Below are 20,020 nucleotides of genomic sequence, written 5' to 3' on the forward strand. Positions count from 1 at the left end.
ATCTACCCTCTGTTTAGTTTCAATATGCAAGTTGTATTCATCTCCTAAAGAATAACTTCTTTAAACATCTTCTCTTTTTGGTAAACTTCACCTCTTCACTCAGTGGGAATATACTCTTTCCACAGATCTGTTGTTCAGAGCAGTCTGTTGCTTATCTGTATTCCAAAAAATGTCCAGGAAAACTGAATGGAAAATACATTTTTATGGTAGATCCCAAGGGATTAATTTCCTTTTCTTTTCCTTTCACCTCTCTTCCCACACTTCCTTTTTTGCATCTTTCAACCTCACTTAAAGATATGTACCATTATGTCTCTAAAGGCCCTGACCCATTCTTTGGTGTCTGTTGACTTTGGTGGTCGTTCCTCTTTCAGGTGTAGACATAACACAGTTCATACAGTGCAGAGACACAGCTAAATTTCATCCCAGATTTAGGGGTTTGGATCCAGCATTTTTATTTATAAACTTCTACTTTCGTGCTTCTCCCTTTCCTACCTCTCACCTAGAATTGAATTTGAGGTAGTTCTTCCCCAAAGAAGGCCCAAGATAGATAGGGATATGTATTTGTAGGAGCATATCATGACTGAGTGGTGGTAAAATAGTGTAGTGAAACCTGCAGATAAGGCAAGCTTTAAGTAAACTTTTACTACTGCTGGAATATCAGTGTTCAGCCTATATTTCCATCTGAAAAAATGCCTGAACATGATTACAAAAATGCCTATAATCAATGTAGCTGAAAACATTTAGGAAGGAAAAATTCCCTTGTGTTTTTCCTTCATGCTCTTATAACGTATAATCATTTTCCCTTGCAGTCCACCAGCTTCTCCCTTGCTGAGCAGATCCATGTAAATGTCAACAGGAGAGCAGGAAAACTCTTCTAAAAACGTCTTAGAGGAACTTAAGACAAACTCCAGGATTTAGTATTTAAAGCGTGCTCCTGTGGGAACTGAATTTTTCAGAAAACATCAGTTCTGGAAATGTCACTTTAGGAGCCCTAGCACATGGTATCAAGTACTGCTTTGCTCAGTTCTAATCAGATGCTGATGTTGTGTCATTTCTGTGGCTTAGGGCAGGTTCTGCTGTGTTGATTGCAACACCTCAGAGGAGGTGCTCTAAGCACTTTTTCCCCCCAATTTATGTTTGGATGTCTTGGTTGTAGTGTATCAGACGTGCTTTTCTAACCAGAACTTGTTTCTCTAACAGACTGCCTTTCAAGTCTTTCCAGAAATATCTTCATTTCTCTGCCTGTTTATTTTGGATTTTGTTGTTGCTTGTTTTAGGAAACTGACTGTGGTCAGCTCTTCTTGGGCTGTTAAAGCAATATTTAAGGTCTGGATTGACTTTTTTTAATCTGGATTTCATACGTAGTTTAGTGGAAACCAACATATACTATGGGACACAACATAACCTTTGAGATCTCTAAGTCTTGAGGAGGAGGGCTTTAGACTGGAGAATCTGGGAAGTGTGGGGTAGAGGGAGGGGAAAAAAAATAATGTCTTGCCAGCAGAGAAATACTCTCTGGAATGGGAAAATGAGATAACCCTGTGGAAGATTTACAAATAGTGGTTCATAAGAGGTGGAAGACCTCACCAGGGGATGAGCCTTAACAGCCATGATTGTAGCAAACATCTTGTCCTCATGAGTAACAGCCACGTGTATTCCCTAGTTGCTGTAGCTTCTCTAAGGCAGTTATTGTTTCTCTTTCAGAAATCACAGCACCCACCCTTTGGATTAAGCACTTGGTCATCAAAGATTCCAAACTGAACAGCTCCAGTATAAGGAATTCAGGTAATGTTCCGTCTGGATAAAGAACCCCACACGTTTCTTTTAACTAGGCTGCAGTCCCTCACCGTCTGTTCCTGTTTCATTCTTTCTTCATTGTAGCTATCCTGCTGCTTTTCATTGTTGCAGGACCTGAAGTGCAGGCTGTAAAATAATTTCAGATAGCATCTGTTTTTGTGTCCAGAATGCCACAGTTGATGCATGATGAGGGATGTTTCTGTTTCCTGAAACCATAACTGGCAAATTTCTAATTTCTTCATCTGTTAATTCATCACAGCTAGCTGTCATCTTTATTCTGTTTGTTGTTCAGCATGATGTACAAACTGATGCATTTTGCTCTGAGATCTGGGCTGTGGTTTTGGTCTAAGCACTTGAGAAAATACAGAGAGAGGCTTCTTTTCTAGCAACTTCAAGATTCTTCTCTGCAGATAGAGAAGATTTTTTTTAATAGAGAAATGAGCGGATTATTTCACTATTTCACAACTGAAACTAGGTTACTTATGACTGGGTGTAAGTAAATGTTGAGATTATTTTTGTGGGTAATAGAGTGGATGAGGGAAGACCCAAGCACAAAAACGAGCAAAGAAAAGGTCATGAACATGAATGGGAAAAGGGGGAGTGGGAATATATGAAGTTAGGATGTAAAACTTGAAATTGGGCATGGGGGTGAAACTGGGTGGAGTCACTGAAGTCACAAGAAACTGGAAGAATCTGAAGAGGAAATTTAGGGATTCTCGGTGAGAATGATTTCTATCTGATATATTTTAACTGAAGTGGGAGGAAGGAAGAAGGTAAAGGGAATATCAAAAGAAGAAAATTGCCTTAACAAGTCATGGGTTTACTTTAAGGTTTAAATAGGATTTTCTACTATTGCGTATATTTTATGAAACAATATATGCCTAGGACAGCTGTTGGGAAGTGCTCCAGTCCCCAGAACAAATAAATTGTGATAGCCTGAAGTACCTCATCACCTGGTATTTCTGGATTAGTCAGAGAGCATTCGTGACACTCGATGGTTCCCTTAACCTTGGCCCAACAGAGCCAAAGTAGGCTGGCTTTCAGGTTGTAAAGGTAATCAGTTTGTTCAAGTGTCTGCTCAGGAAGCTGCCTGGTGTAAACCGGACTTTTGTTCGTGTAAGAGTTCCTTTTGCAAGTTTATTTGTCCACTTTTTTCCCAGTTGGTTCTGATGCCATTTCAGTTATTCAGACAAGATTATTGGGGGTGCATGCTACAAATTGAAAATGATCCTCTGGAAAATTCCAGAGTTCCATGAGAGGTGGTTTCTACAGCAAGCTAAAAGGGGATGTGTGGTTCATCTGACTCAGCCTTACTGATTGCCCTGACAGAAGCTCATTTGCTGTAGGATCTCGTTAAGATGCTGGGTTGCCAGTTTTTAGCACTAGACTTCCAGGTTAGGCCGTACAAATACACAGCCATCTCAGTTTCCTACACTGAATTATTGATATCGAGAAATTCTGCCTCATTAAAATAAGGGGTATGGTTTAGCTGATGATAGTGTGCTACTTGTAGTCTGTTTCATTCGATGTTTCTTTCAACCACTGAAGCCTAGTCCCCTTGTTTGGTACCTTTCATTCCTTTCATCCCTTGTCATATATGTTAAAAAGCAACGTAGGGTAGGTGTGATTGGACAAAAAAGGGATGGGGAGGATAATTATAATTTAGAATCAGGTTCTTCAAATGTCTTCAAGTCTGTCTTGGCTGAAGATGAAACAACTGTCATGAGATGGGCATGCAAAATTCGGGGATGTTTTTAATTGCTTTTGGCCCTTGTCAGATTGAAGTACTAATGCTCAGCATATTTCTGATTTTTCATTTATCTTTAAAGGCTTAAGGTGGGTTTTACTAGTGCAAGATTGGATTTTTGGTTTTGGTTTTAGCTCAGCTATATTATCTCTCTGAGCTTGCACTTACTGTCTTGAAGCAGATACAGACTGGTATCATCTTGCAGCAATTTAATGGCATCCCTGAAATTAGTAGTGAGAAAAGACCTAGTAGGTCATCTAATCTACTGCCTTAGCGCTAGTGAATGTTTGTACTGCATGAAGAGCAGCATTTTCTAGTGTAGCATAAATGCCTTAGGCAATAAAGATTTCACTTCTTCCCACAGGAAGCTGCTCTGCTGTCTGAACTCAGTCTTGGGGTTTTTCTTTTTGTAATATCCAGCCTAACTCTTCTTTTGTTTCTATTCTTTTTCATTCGTCTTGAGTTCTTGAAAGCCTGCCCTATTCCTTGGAGTTTGTGTACTGAAACACTTAACCCTGCTCTCTCTTGTCCCTGCGGTGGTTATATAGCCCTGTCCTTTGTAGTGAAGAGAAATCCAGTAGATACTACTGTCAGAGGACGTGTGCAGCCCTCTAATCAGTACTGACATTGGATATCTTGGAAAGCTAGCACCATCACTTTATCAACCATGAGGAGAATTTAAGAATTGCTATATGAAGACAAATAAGCTCTGTAATTTGCTATCATTGATGATGGTCAATGCTAGGCTTCAGAGTGCAACAACCACCAAGTAGCTGAGCACTGCAGAGCTGGTGACACCCTGTGTTGCATATGCAGCCTGTATTTGCAAGACCTGAATTTGAAATCTGAGTGTTCCACCTTCTATGTAGTGTTGACAAACAGAAGAGGTTCTCCTGAAACATTCTTTTCTTCTGGAGCAGTTATATTTTGCTTGGCATGTGTAAATACTAATTAAGCTAAGGATCAGGAAAAGCAGAATGACTCTAGCCTGGTGATTGGAGCACTTGACTGAGAATCTATATGTCTCCGGGCATTTTGACATTGGATTTTTCTATGCTGAGTAAAACAGCATTGCTAGGAGGGATTGCTAGTGCTCTTATCCCCACCTGCCTTAAGTAATGAAATGACAACTAGATCTCTTTCTCAGTAGGATGAGATGCAGGTTCAAATCTTCTCAGCCAGAGGCAGGAACCAAAATATGAATGCGCTCTAACATCTGGACTGTTGAGTAGCAGAGAAGTTATTGGTTTCCTACACTTACAAACTAAGTTTTCTGCCTTTATGAAGCCTAAAAGCCCAAAAGTCAGTTTGTCTTTCTGGGGCAAGTGAAAGATCTAGATCAACACGGTATTTTGTTTGCTGTGGCAAGATGACAAAAACATTTTTTTGGTGTTTGTTTTGAATTGATTTTCACTTTCCCCAAACATGCACATACATGGATACCCGAAAATAAGTCTGTTATTTAGCACTGCCCTCTGTGATATGTCATTATTTTTAACAGTGCCAGAGCAGGAGGTGACACTAGATGGGACCTTTGCAATGGCCATTCTCTAATCTCCATGGTTGGGAACAGTCTTTTCATTCTACTTATACTGTTGCAGCCTCCTGCTTCCCTACCTCCTCCCCACAACCTATTCCAGCCTGGTACAGTCCAAATGATTATTCTTTTATGGTTCTTAATCTAGGGAAACACTTGATAATGTATCTTGCTTCCAAGAAAATACATCTAATGGCTGCCTGTTTGGGAGTACCCCCTCTCCACTGAGGAATACATAGTTGTTTCTCATTTCCAGAGCTGGGTTATCTCCAAATCCAAATTTGTGCTACTTAGTGATTTGGTTTTAGTTAGCAAGAGATTCCAGCCTGTATCCAGCTTACCCTGACAACCTTTAAGAAAACCACAGAGTGATGTAATGAGCTCATGCATGGAAAAATAAACAACTCTAGAGAAACCAGCAGTAGCAGCCTCAAGTAAATATTCTGCAGTCACTGGGGTTTTGAACATGACGTTATTTGAAAGGAAGAATGAGTAATATATTAAGGTTAGCAGCTGAAGACAGGTTTGTGTGTGCCGAGTTTTTAAAAAAAAAAAAAAAGCAAAACCCCCATAGTTGTTTACTTCAAAATCTTGCTTGTTGAATGGGGGCCAGCTCTATGTGGCCTATTGTGTTCGGCTCTGTCACCCAAGCATCATGCAGGCATCTCATGTGACAGCTTTCCAGTGACAGAGATTTCTGCTGTCAGGAGCTCTTAGTGGACAGAGTATAACTGTAAATGAAGTTTGAAAACAAGAATGGTGGTATTCATATTTCCTTCTGTTAACTGAATTCACTTGGAGTCCAAACTTTAGGGCTTCTCAAAGGGAGAAACGGCTTGAAAGCTACATGTCTGTATATACTTTTGCAAGAAGCAGAAGCACACCCTGCCATCCACCCCAAAGGGATTCTGTGTGTTCGTGCGTGCAGTTCATCTCCAGAGATCTGCACAGTGAGGTGGGATATGATTATATCAAGTGTACTACCAGGATCTGGGTTCTCTGGTTTGTCTTCATTCCTTCCTTAAGGTTTTTCCTACTTTCGGGGAAAAGAGGCAAGAAAACCTACATGGCACCCCAAAATACCTCCCTCTTTCTAGTACTCACCTAGGAAGTGATACCACTTTGCTGCACACCTTTCTTAAGGATCAGGGATAGTGATTGCTCCTAGAGGGGAGTGTACTCATTGTATGTTGCCTTAGACATATGGAGTCTTTCTAGGATCCTATACATTAACAAGGAGTCTGCTTTTAAGCCACCTATATTGAGAATTGGTGTAGTTCCTCCTGAGTCAGATTGTCAGGGAAGACCAACCAACATACATCAGGGCAGGGCCTGCTGATTTGCTCTTAAAAATGGGGATACACCAAAAATAGCCATGGTTAGACAAAATTTTGATTTGTTATTAGGACTTTCCTTTTTAGCAGTGAAGACTTAACCCCAAGGAGCTTGAACACCTGTATTATTTTCCAGAGTGGGGAAACAGTGCAGCCATTTGTGTTGCATGTATAGTTATTTGGAGTTGGAGTAAATTTCCTTGTGCCTTGGAAATGTGGAACACTGCAGAAACCAGGGAGCCACAGGTAGATTCAGATGAGGCCCTTGAAAAGCAAAGCACTCTTTCGAATGAGGGCAGTTTCTCACCTGTCTTTATGCCGTCTTCTTAGCCTTATTCCTTAGCTGTCTTGTCCTACGCCTGGTGCACAGTGCTCCCCACCTTGTTATTTAAAGACATGTGAGATCATGGGCTTCTGCTTCTCCTGCTACTTTTTTCCTACATTCTGCTACTGCTAAACTAGTTAGTTCCAAACTGGCTGGCTGTCTCTCCATGTGAGTTGTGTTAATGTTACTGTCCAGATATCTGTTACAGGATTGTAGGTTCTTCCCCAGAATTTGTAGCTTGTTAGTTTTAGTCAGGACACCAAGTGGAAGACACAGGTGGAAGCAAAAGTTGATCTCACTTTATCAGGAAAGCAGGTTGAGAAGAGGAGGTAACCAGGCACAAGTCTGCTTTAGTGAAATCTGAATAAGATGTTACAGTGACATTGGAATTGGAGAATTTAGTGCCTGGGAATGACATCCTAATGCTGACTGCAGTCCTCCTTGGTGAACATTCTGGTGCTTCCATCTCCTCTGGGCATAACACCTGCTAGTAGTGGCTTTTGAACTTTCCCATAGCTGAAGAGGGGAAAAAGGTGTCACAGGAGGGAACCAATGAGTCAGAAAGCTTTGCCTTTTCTACTGTCCTCTATTAATGTGGACTCCTTCGCTCTTGTCCTGCATCTTGACTCAGTGCCTCCCAACACAGCACTTCCCTGACCTGTCAAAACAATTGGGTTGAAATTGCCACTTCACTGTCCTACCTGGCAGAACTATTTATATTCAGACCTTTGTATTAGTCCTCCCATACCTTATTTTTGTGAGGATTTGTTTTGAATTTGTTTTAACTTAGGTTCTGGCTTGATATCAAATGAAGCAATCTCAGCAGAAGCTCCTGTTGAGTATGACATGTTACTAATTCCATTACATTTTCACAGCAGATCTCTATGCTCTTCCCTGAGTTCCTGCCTCCTTGCAAGCCAAATGTGATGTTTCTCCCTTATTTTCTGTCCCTCCTTTTCCTCCGGCTCCATCTGTGGTTCAACCTTCCTGTCTTGACTGCTGCTTGGGAGGCCTCTGTCTCTTCTTCCCTCCTGGAAGTTCTGAGAAGGTATGATATGTATAATGCCCGAGCATGATTCTCCCACAGTCTCAGTGTGACAGGTGTGGTGAAGAAGGGAGTGTGTAGGGGAGAGCAGAAGCAGGGAGAATGGAAGAATCTAGGACCAGGACCCTTCCCAGACAGCCAGCAAACAAAGTCATAAATAACATGCCACTGGGGACCAGTTAATCTGCTCTATGAAAAGGTGCAAAGTATACAAGTGGGAAAAATAACATTGTACAATAATCGGCATGCAACCATAGGTGTTAAACCATATGCAGCTAGGCAAATAAATGAAGCTCCCCCTGAGTGCTGTGTGATAAATCATTCCCAAAGAATTCAGTCACTCCCCCCTCCTTATCCCCCAAAGAAAGAAAACAAATTACCCTAGGCATGGAGTCATAACTGCTACTCTACAGCTGCCAATTAAGGCAAGTGGACAGGGAGCTGTAGGAGAGGGGCAAAGATGTAAGAAGCTGGGCTAAAAGGGGAAAAAACCCCAACCCTGCATTTAAAACCACTGAGGATTTGGAGGGCAAAGGAAATAAGCTCCAGCAGCAGGCATTACCTGGACATACAGGGAAAAACAGAAAGTGGGAAGGTCGACTTTATGGAGTTTATTTTGCTTTTAGCAGAGGGGGGTTCGTATTGGAGAGGTTGCCTTGATTTGCTGAAGTAATTACTTAAAGTGCTGCTTGCTGTCTGTAATAGCAGTGCTCAGTACAGGTTTGTATGTGGATCTGCACTTCAGACATCCATTTGAACACACGTTGATGCCTGCAGATAGACTGTACTTGTTGACTCTCCTTTCTGCTTCTCTTGAAATGTTCCTGTCAACTTCACTCGAAAGATTATAACATTTCTAAGGTGCCACAAATAAGGAGGAGCTGTTTCAAAGTAACGCCTTGACCTGGACCCCGGATTCCCTCTGGGAAAGGTTTAGACCTAGGCTTCTCTTGAAACCAAAAGCCCTGGTGGGGCTTGCAAGTGATTTGCAAAGAGATAACAAGAAAAAAAGGATTCAGTGATACACAGATCCATGTATCCCTAAGAGTGTCTGCTGCCCCCAGAGTTGTCCAAGGAGGCAATAGATATCACCTAGTAGAGCACAAGGCTGTGAGGGAGCAGCGCTGCATTCCACAACTGCTGGAAAAGCCTGCCCTTCCCATGAAGGCATCCTTCTTCTGGTGCCACGCTTAGGATTAAAAGATTCCTCATTTTGGAGGGTCTTGGAGGTGGAGTGAGTGGATAAGTCGGGAAATGTGTAAGGCCCTGCAGAAATATCATCAGGGCTTGTGGAGCAGCAGCACGGGACATTTGAGGAAAATGTCATAGGATCATTAAGTTAGAAAAAACCCTTAAGATCATCAAGTCCAACCATTAACCTAACACTGCCAAGTCCACCATTAAACCATGTCCCGAAGCACCGTATCTACATGTCTTTTAAATACTTCCCCAGGGATGGTGACTCAACACTTCCCTGGTCAGCCTGTTCCAATGCTTGATAAATCCTTTCAGTGAAGAAATTTTTCCTAATATCCAATCTTAATCTCCCCTGGTGCAACTTGAGGCCATTTCTGCTCATCCTATCACTTCTTACTTGGAAAGAGAGACCAATGCCCACCTCACTACAACCTCCTTGTATGTTGGCTGTGTTCTATTTACTTTCAAACTGACGTCAACAGACCCGTGAGTTGTGATGTAAGAGTCCTGTGTATATTTTGGGGGTGGGGGGCATGAGTAAAAGCTGCCATCCTCATGCTCCCTTTCTCTTTCGCATTTTGCCAGACCACCAAAATAAGAAAGCAGCCAATGGGAACCACCGACTACATTTTGTGGTACAGTTCAGTGGTGGCTTAACTGTATGCTTTTCAGGCTGTTGAAATGGTGTCTAAGTAGCTGGAAAGACCTCTTGGTAGAAGGTCCCAAGGGTTGTCTCTGAAGAGTCATGAAAGAAGGCTAGGCAAAGAACCCACCTTCAGAGCCAGGCAAAGAGATGGGAGTATGTTTAAAAGGCAAGGCAGCATTCAATCTCCTGGAACACGTGAGGGAGGAAGATGTGTTAAACTGGCTACCCTCACTCTGGGTGAATGGGATGGCATTTGTCTTGTTTCAGTTGCCTGCGTAAGGCTGCAATTTGGAGAAATCCTACTGGGAAGAACACTAAACTCAGCTATAATGTCACTCTGTAGTCCTTCCCTTGCCTCTCAACCCAGAGTGTGGAAGAGAGCTACCTCCAGCTCGTGACACCGATGAAGTGGGAGCGATTTTTCTGTCCCATGGCTGATGTCTGAATCCCATATGTTACGTCATTGAACTTCCAAAGCCTGAACATTTTGCCAGAGACAGCTGGCTCAAGCTAAAGGTCCAAGAGTGAGCGCTAACACTCCTGTCAGAGGCAATTCCCTCTGCCTCCTCATAAAGTGCTAAATACTACAGGAAAAAGCTGATCTGTCATTACACGAAAAGACTCATCACACTATAAACCTGTCTCTTCCCCCCACTTTTACTCACCAGCAGTAGCATAAAAAAAGAATGTTACTGTAGTTAGGAAGACCAGTCTGAAATAGTTTTTAGCTGCCTGTGGCAGTTTTCAAAAGCTTTCTATTTGGTGTCCTATAATTATACACTTACAGTACTGTAAAAATAGTGTGCTCGTATACTCCAGCCAGCAGAGGTAGGCAAGTTCTCCAACAGTCGCTGTGCTAGTTGTTCCAAGCACTATTAAAAACAGGTGTGGAAGTGAAAATAGTTTCCCAGTAATGTTAAGGCTCCAGTGGAAACACCTATGGCTTCTCATTTTATTGAATAGCATTCCTCAGTGTGGAAAGAGTGCAGTGAGAAAGGAGTATAGGGAAAATGAATGAATGTGTTCAAAGACAGGTGGCTTATCTCAAAGCTAGGTATGCCGCAAGCTAACTATGTGAAATGGAAGAGTTAGGGAAGAAAAAACACAGACTCTGGGTAGCTTCCTCTCAAAATCAGAAGGGCGGTGTCTAATGTTGAAAGTTTTTCCACTGTTGAGGAACTGTCCTGATGTAAAGAACTGATGAGGGCTGCATTTTGGTGCCAAACTTTCTCTGCCCAGACTGCAGAAACTGTTGTCATTGTGGAGGTACTGCACAGCTACGGTTGTCATACAGAATATGGAAGCCGGGTGCATTAGGAAGATCAAACCCCAAATGCTGGAATCTTAAAGCAAATCAAATATTTTCAAGATTTTAGGCCGTGTGTGCAAAGAGGTTGCCTCAGTCATCTAGGATCTGCTGGAGCTTCTCAGTCTGCAGGAAGAGAGTGGAAAAGACCTGAAGAGGTCACGTAGTTTTTTTCCTCGCCTTTTTAATTTGGGGTCAGATCCAGTTAACAGCAGCTCTGATGCGTGTAACCTGTTCCTAATGCAGCAACAGGGATCCCACTGCCTCTTCCAATGAGTGAACGGTTAATCACCAGGGCTTTTTTATATCAAACCTAAATCTCCTTTCTCCAAGTAAGCTGACTGCTACTTGAACTACCCATGGGGAAAAAAAAAAAAAAAAAAGATCTATGACCATCTCTTTTTATATAACAGCTTTTATGTCTCAGAAGACTGAATGTCATCTGTAGACTAAACAAATGGAATTCTTTCAGCCTTTTCTCATAGATCAAGTTTCCTAGACCTCTGCCTGTTCCCTTTGCTCTCTCCTGCACTCTTGCCAAATGGTCCACCTCTCCCTCAAAGTGCAGTGCCCAGAGCTGGACACCGGGCTGATTTAAAGGCTCACCAGTCCTTAGTGTCTGTTTCTTATGTGAGGCCTCTGTCACTACATCCCACAGCTAGATTTACCTGTGTTGATTTTTTTTGTCTTTGTTTGCAACGTCATGAAGTGGCAGACTTTTTTGTGGTCTACTGAAGCTCCTGACCATTTTTTTCCAAGTCTTGCTGTCTCGCCAGTAGTTTCCTCTCCGTGCACTGGATTTGTCCTTGCTGGTGGTTATTGTTTGTTCTTATAAGTTGCGATTGAAGTGATTTAAAACCATTTATCAAGATGACTTTGAATTCTTTCCTGAATTTCAGTCTGCAAGTTGGACGCTATATTCCATTAGTCAAATCAGTCATTTAATTTGATGCAAGACAAGTCTCATGATTGCTTTCAATACTGAAGAACTGTTTCACAGAGAACTTTTGAGACCTCTCCTCTTGGAGCATGTTTTTCTTAGCCTGCAGTGTTAGCAACTATCTCGTAGTAATTGTATGTAGTCTAAATTTTCCTCATTTGCTTATGAGAGTGATACAACTTATAATATACTCTAATGAACCAGAATTTAGTCAGAGCTCTGTCTAATGCATTATGTATGAACATGCAAACATTGGCAATTTTTTGCCAGGATGATGTACTGTAGCCATAAAAAAAAGTGTTGTTCTCTTTCTACCATCCTTCAGCTGGTCTGGCGCCCTTTAGGAGGGCTAGGACTGTGTGACTGACTGCTTCCAGAGATGGGGATGGTAGAAAGAGCCCAAGCCCTGCCTGAAAGACAGTCGAGTTAGAATTGCAGGGGCAGGTAGCTTTCAACTGGTGGGTTTCAAGATACACAGGTGTGGAGCTTTATTCCTGTGTAGTTTGGAAACCCTGTGGAGTGCACTCCTTTCCTAGATGGGCAGCACCCAATGCCCACAGATTCTGCAAAGTGAGCGCAAGTTGTGCACCAAAAAGTCCCTCAGCAAGTTCACTCTTAATTCTCAAGACAATGCTTCCTTCAGCCATTCCTCCTTATTTCAAGATAAAGGGTAGGGATTGAATAGACTTCTCATCATTGAATAGGCAGGAGTGCAGTGCAGCTTTATCACTTTGAGCAGAAGGAAAATGGCAGGGGAAGGATGTGTTCCTGGATAGCTGAAGTTTAATGAGCCACTTGGAACAATGCATTTTTTAAAATTATAAGCTACCTGTTAAACCTTTGCATTGTACTTGTGCAGCACTGGAACATGTAGTAACCTCTGTTTCCTCTGTAGCCTATGCCTTGAGAAATGAAATTGAGTGAGTACCAAGGTAAAGCAAGGACTGGTCAACTGGTACAGAGTTGGGAGCACCTGCAAGGTTTGTTTTTCTCTTTACCTTTATATTAGCCAGAGTACCCTGGAAGGACCACGGTCCCAGACAGAACAGGGTGGAGTGGGTAGCGGTGCTGATGACTAACAGAGGTGCGGAGAGATTTATGCTATCCCCATGAGCCATATTTGCTCAGCTGTTATTGTGCTCCTAATAAACACAGAAGGGGTTGTTTCTCTCCCTCCACCCACAGCCCTGCTCAGGGGACAGGCAGCTAGTGCCTATTCACCGTGTTGCTCTGCTAGTCCTGCCAGCCCCTGCGCATGTGCATACCCAAGGCTTTTCAAAGTTTCTTTCCCTTCCGAGGCAGAAGGGATACAGATTTGAGCTGCTGATACAACCTGTGCTGAACTTTCTCTGTGGAATGAGGCTGTGCATTCTTCCCGTGGCTTCTGTAAGTTCCGTTCTGGGTTGAGGCACCTGTTCTCCCAGAGCGGACCTGGGTCCTATTCATATTAGAGCTCCCTTTTATGCAATGGAAAAGTACCTTTAAGCTGGTGTACAAGCTATGATAAACTAAGCAGTTCAAGGCTCCTCTTCTCTGCCACAGTAGTGTAAAGACAGGCTAAATAAAAATGAGAAATCAAGCCTATTTGAATTAAGCTTTTCTGGGAGACAGGCAAACACTTGCTCTCACTGAGAGGAAAACTGAGGTACAAAGACACAGTCCTCACTTTTGGGTTGGCACAGGATGTCAATAGGAAGTTGGCACTAGATATCCATACTGCTGCCATTTGTTCTGTGCTGCACTAGTTCCTCACAGAGGGTAAAGCTGGGAGTTGAACAGAAAAAATTTGGGAGAGGCACGTGTTTGATTTTTTTGAAATGGTATTTTGAAGTCAGATCCCTGTTGCAGCATTAACAATGGGGACTGGTCAAGAATCCTTCAGTAAAAGATCTTTTCCTCCCCTTCTGATGAATGCTTGTTCATTAAAACTGAAGGTTTTTGTGGGAACTTCATGGGAAAACCTTCCCTGCTCCAGACAGAATTTCTGGACAAAAGAAATGAGAGAGGGAAAGAGAAGGAAACCTGCCCTGCCTGGCATAGCCTGTTTCTCTGGGGTTAGGCTATTCACGTAGGCCCGTTGGGGCTGGGCAGAAACACAGAGGGAGGTTAGACCCTCTCTTTTGCCTCATTTGGAAGAAGGATTCCTGTCTCTCAAGGGTGTAGGGATCTCTCCAGGATGGTTGGTTTTGGTGTCACAGTCTTCCTCTTTTAATAAGAAAAAAATTGGATGCAGAAGAACAATATTCAAAAAACGATCCGCTGTGGTTGGATGCCAGATCTTCCTTATGCCCTACCCTAATGATCCGCAGCATCCTCTCAGCCCCGGTGATTGATGCTTGGTTCTTTGGCTCTGATAGGAATGAGAGTTGTTCTGTGTCGGGAGAGCAGCTGGGGGAGGCTGCCTCGTCCCCAGAGCAGCACGTTGGCTGCATCTGGCCCTGCAAGCTGAGCATGAGAACTGTTAAGCACAAGTCTTTAGTTAGATGCTGCGAGACACCCGCTCTTCTCAACTTTATAAGGTAAACAAACACCCCATCTCTTTAATAACCATCTAGTTTATTAGACAGTCAGATGAATCCCTTACCTCATTCATCATTTTTATTTTTATTGTGCAGGCACTAGATGTATGTTTGAATGCGTGTACTTAGGGGACCAGGAATGAGAGACCTTTTTATGAATCTGACCATGTATTTCTCAGAAGGCCATTACTAGGTGAAAATTGTTGCATAAATAACGTACAACTTCAGATGTCCAAGCCCTGTTTTCCTGCAATAGCTCATGGCTTCAGAGACACTACTTTTAAAAATGTTTTAAGGAGTGTTAGAAGCAGTCAAGAGTAAGAAGGAACAGTTAGCATTTTAGAGCTGAGCAGTTAAGGTAAAAGGGGTATTTCTGCCAGCGATTCTGTCCTTCGCGTGTGTGTATGCATTCCCTATTGGTTTTTTTGCTGTCATTGGATTTGTAGTCTAAATTTGCTGTCTCCCAAAGGTTTTGCTCCCCAGCAACATCAAGTTGGCAAGTGTTACTCAGCTTCTTTGCTGGTGGTCGTCTTCAGTCAAAGCAGAGATGGCAGAAAACAGGGGAATGTGACAGTGCCTTTAAAAAAAAAAAAAAGGAGAAAAAAAAAAAGAGTGTAATATTACTGTTGGTCCTGGGAATGCTGTTTGTGTCCCACTGACTTGCTTTCTTAAATGTTCTTCTCTCTCTAAATGTTTAATATAGGGAAAGAAAGAAAACCTTTTTTCTTTATCTTTCTGTGCCTGTGACCCCCATTAACTCAAATAGGGAATAGGCTTTTAAGTACCCTGCACATATAATAAAAATATGCTTCTTTCTAAGATGACAGCTTAATTTCATAGCTGGCACTAAACCTTCCAGCTTGGCCATAGGCTTTCACTGTCCTCCATAAACCTGGCTTTGGCAACAACAGCAGTCAGTTTCCAGTAAGCAGTCTGACTGGAACAGGCTGACTTCAGTGTCCTGGAGCTGGGATAGCATTTGATGGTCCCTTCGTTACCCACGAGACTGTCTTTCAGGGTGCCAGTGTATGCAGTTCATGCCAAGTCCCATACTAGGGAAGCTGATGGTATGGATTTCCCAGCTGATTTTGCCGACTGTTGAAATACACCCCAACTATTAATATTCGTGTTTATTTTTTAAGGGAATTAAGTGCTGTTAGAGTGGTAGCCTGGAAGAAAGAGCCTCTCCAGGGGCTAGTACTAGTTAATACTTTTTTCTGCTTAGTAGACAGATGTCACTGAAGGAACTTTCCACAAGGCCGCTGTCAGAACCTCCATTTTTGTGTCAATGGGTTTGCCGTTTTGATCCCCTCCAGCTCAGGGAAAGTACGGTGGATCTGGAAAGGGTTCAGAGAAAGAACTGGATCAGCTGGGACTTTTCAGCATGTAAAAGAGATGAAGTAGGAATCTGTAAAGCAGTGAGAGGCAGGGAGGGGGACTGCAAACTGTTCACTGCTTCATCCTCCAGAAGAGCTAGGGTCAACAAACAAAACTAGTTGGAGCCAGGTTTAGATCAACCCAAAGGATGTGCTGTGTTCCATATGTAACGCAGCGAGTCACAGAACTAGCTGCAGGATGTCATAGTCAATAAAAGTTTATAAACGGAGACACGACAAACTGGTGGAAAGGAAAAACCACTGCTACTCACTAAATACAAACTCCATGTCTGTCTCTGCAAGTTTCTGATCCACAACTGGTTGAGAGATGAAATACAAGTGGGAAAGAAGTATATGCTTGTCCTGTTCCTCTCTTGTCCTCTAAGCTTCTGCTTTTGACCATGGCTGGAGGTGAAACCAACACATTGGGCCTTTGGTTTGCCCCGGTATGTCTGGTTTATATTCTTCAGGATGTAATGGAATAGATAAGACTTCCATAGTGGCTACTTCTAGGTGCATGCTAGAAATGAGAAAAAATCTGATCTCCCTGCTATTTCAGTTGTACTGCTATCATTGCTAATGACGGACCATTGAATACTGGTGACAATGGCAGATTTTGAATCACTACTTCTATTTGATGTCAACTGAAAAAACCCTGGAAGATTTGTTTCACTCAGCCTTTAAACACCCTTCAAACAGGAGTGACTACCAATTAGTTCTGTATTCTGATGGTAAATGCTGTGACTATTCAATTCTCACAAACTTCTGTTTATTTGTGCAGATAATTTTTTGCCATTTTTTATGGCAAAGTACAAATGTGTGTGTAAGTATGTACATTTATTCTGTGTAATTTGCATACCTAACTGCAAATGGATGTAAAATAAAATACTAACTCATTAAAAGACATTTATTCTTTCCTTTTTTTCTTGATTTCAATAAAAGTGGCATATTTCTTGTTCTGAGACACAAAAAAAAAACCCACTCTATTTTTTTTGGAGTCATTTTAGTGATAGTTTTGCAATACTCAAAGGACTTGAGAGTTGTTGGTATGACTTTGTGCACTCAGGAAGCTTTGGGGATTTCGATAGAAAAATTTCTGGAATGTAATTCTCTTCAGCAGAGGTTGTTGGTTTTTTTTTTCTTTTGCTTATTATGTAAAATGATGGTAGGGAATTCTGCCCCAGGTTTTGCTTCCCCGAGCTGCACTGAATGATCCTCCTCACCTGAGGGCCAAGGTGTGAATTGCTGTTGGCAAACCATGGGCAAGCGGGGGCCCCTCATGATGTAAGTGGTTTGTTAAGGAGCCTGCAGACCTCTCGCTCAATGACTTCTCTGTCCACGTACAGCTTGGGAACAGCCACGGGGCCTTTTTTTTTCAGATGTGAAATCTGTCAGCAAAGTGAAGTCAGCTTAAATATCAGCTGAGGCTTGAGCTCCCTTTCAGTTTTTGTTGACTTTATCCCCTCCTGCTCCTTCCTGATCAAGTTTCTCTCTGCTTGGGTCAGACTTGCCGACACTTAAAAGTTTTTATTCTGTGTTTCAGTTGTGTGGATTTGTGTGTGGCAAAGTTCAGGTGCCCTTCACATTCCCAGTCTCGACAATGGTCTGAAATACTGAGGAGAGGGAGACTATTCTGGGTCTTTACTCTTTAGCTGCTACAGTTCAGTTAGAAACTAGTAAAAGTGCTTCTGGTACGCAAAGCATGCTGTACTCAGGTGATGCTGTGCAGATCTGCTGGAGATTTTTTTGTATCGTATCTGCTGCTACCAAGCTGAGAAATTCTAGTTGTGAATCAGCATCCTTTCTGTTCCCCAAATACAGAACAAAAGTTACTCTCTGCACCAGAATTTATCACCAAAATATAAGGCATAACTGATGGGGTACAGACAGGCCAGCAAGATACAAGGGAACAGTGAGCATGTGTTAGTTGTGTGCTGAGCCTGTCCTGGGGGCAGGATGCTAGGGTCATGCCATGTAAGCTGGCTGACGATGCAAACATCTGCAGGTTTGGGATGAACCTGTGGTGTCACTGCCTGTCAGTGTAGAAGCATTTTATGCATTGAAAGCTTGAGGGGATTCTTGGCTGTGGAAAGCAGCCTGGTGCTTCTCCATGCATCCCTCACTCCTCTGCAGACGGTGGTTGAAGAACCGGCATTAGGGCTGCCGGTGCCAGGCTGGCTGCAGAAGCCACTTTTGGGCTTCTTTCTGTTCTTTGGTATGTGCTGTCTGTTCTCTGGTTAACAATGTCTTTGGAAAGAACCTTTTCCATGTAATAAGCTATTAAGGGACAGAGTCCTACCTACCCCTTGGTAGGAAGCAATGTTGGGTGTCCTTTGTTTTCCAGGTGAGGACCACGGTGGAGTGTGCTGGAAAGGTGATGGCAGCATGGGTAGAATGGGATATCCTATTCTGTTCCCTGCTGAGGTGTGTGCAGGTGCTCTCTGCACTGGACGAGGTGGCATTAAAACATAACCTTCTGCTTCTCTTGGGGTCATGCTGGAGAGATACTATTGAGAGGGAAGAGTGTGTTGCAGTCTGGAGAAATAGACGGCGGGGGTTTTGCAGGGTGTTTGCTTGCTTTGTTTAACTGGAAAATACAAGTCACAATTTAGGATCTCTCAGTATGTGAAAACGTCATCTGGGAAATGCTTACCCCATGGCTGCAGTAATAGTGAATTATTGTTATCTGATAGCTCTGTTCCAAAACCCAGGTGAATGGGAACAGTTTTTCTTGCTGTTCCTGGCTTGCTGGGCACTTGGCAGTCAATGTCTATAATCCATAATCTTGTTGTGTCACAGCTAAATGTAGGAGGAAGCTCTCAACCAAGAAGTCCTTGAGTTTTTAGGGATGTAGATACAGTAATGTTTGCTGAGAAGAAAACAGACACAAAGGTCTCCTAATGTGAAGGATACTCATATCCTGCTGAGCTGAGAAAGGTGATATTGATTTGACTTTTGTTTCTACACCCCTTCCAACTTCCCTCCCGTCTTCCAGAGAAGGTTCACTCCTGCGACCAGGAAAGGCAGAGTGCCCTGGAGGAGGCCAGGCAGAACCCCCGCGAGGGTATCGTCATCCCCGAGTGTGCTCCCGGAGGGCTCTACAAACCAGTGCAATGTCACCAGTCGACTGGGTACTGCTGGTGTGTCCTGGTGGACACGGGACGCCCCCTGCCTGGTACTTCCACTCGGTAAGAGCTTACCTGGAGAAAATGAGATATAAAAATATACTGTTGCTATATCAGATAAGTTCCTACTTCTAGAGCAGTCTGCTCTATACTACCTTCATTAGAGCTAGCGAATGCTGTATGTGATGTTCCCTACTGAATGTTACTATGCATTTCCTTCTCTGTAGGAGTTGGTGCATCGTTACCACTGCCCTTACTTTCCTCTGTGTTGAGTATTCATGCAAAGTAGCCTTTTTTTCCTCTAGCTTGCAGCTTTTGGGTGGTAGCAGTAACCAGGGCTTTGCTCAAGGGTATAGATCAGGGGTGTGAACAGTGAAAAGACACGTGTCTTTGTTGCATTATCCTCTGCTTTACGTTTCCATGCTGCAGCAGCTTGACCAATACACATTTAGAAGACTGCTTGGTTGTGCATTGAGAGATTTTTAAGTCAGTGATAGATTTTTCTTTAAGTTAGTCTGTATCTTAAAACTACCTAGGGAATGTTTTCTAACTTGGGGTTTGGAAACAAATTGTGGGTGCGGCAAGTTATAAAAACAAGCCAGTAGGAGTTGGGACCTAAACACTGATAGATACAGTGATTCTGCAGAGCGTGGACAGCTTTGGGAAAAAAAGTTCAGCCTGTGCCCACAAGAGTTGGAAGAGGGGCTTGTGCTGTTCGTGGGTTTGGATTGGTGGTAGCTGGCACTGGACTTCAGAGTGCGCTCTTCCTTCTCTCTCCGCTGCTGCTGCTGACTGTCTATAAGCAGACAGCTGCTTGAGAATAACATTTATTCTGCAGGTTATTGGTTTCCCCTACAGTAAGCAGATAAGACACAAGCCCTTTGCAACCATCTGATGACGCTAAAGCTATATCACATAGTTTAGCATCTGCTGTTCTCCTTTTTCAGCTATGAGACCCCAGTGTGTGAAAGCGATGCCAGATCGAAGAGCACAGAGATCGATGATCCATTCAAGGACAGAGAACTTCCAGGTCAGCGAGGAACAAGATCTTGTCTCTGCCTTCTTCCTTTTCTTACCTTGGGACTCTTAAGAGGCCAAGAATATTGTTGAGGAGATGGGGGATTTC

The 20,020-nt window shown here is 42.9% G+C and overlaps 1 protein-coding gene across 5 annotated transcripts in view; it reads left to right on the top strand.

The window, feature by feature from the left end:
- SMOC1 (SPARC related modular calcium binding 1) overlaps positions 1-20,020 on the top strand; it is a 134,245-nt gene that overhangs the window by 89,408 nt on the left and 24,817 nt on the right. For all 5 annotated transcript variants that reach the window (XM_063333244.1, XM_063333245.1, XM_063333247.1 and 2 more), the window contains exons 7-9: positions 1,705-1,785; positions 18,765-18,957; positions 19,842-19,924. In XM_063333244.1, the coding sequence (XP_063189314.1) occupies positions 1,705-1,785; positions 18,765-18,957; positions 19,842-19,924 (357 nt within the window). The remainder of the gene's footprint in view (positions 1-1,704; positions 1,786-18,764; positions 18,958-19,841; positions 19,925-20,020) is intronic.

This window comes from Chroicocephalus ridibundus, chromosome 4 (genome assembly GCF_963924245.1).
Source record: "Chroicocephalus ridibundus chromosome 4, bChrRid1.1, whole genome shotgun sequence".
Lineage (NCBI taxonomy): Eukaryota > Metazoa > Chordata > Aves > Charadriiformes > Laridae > Chroicocephalus > Chroicocephalus ridibundus.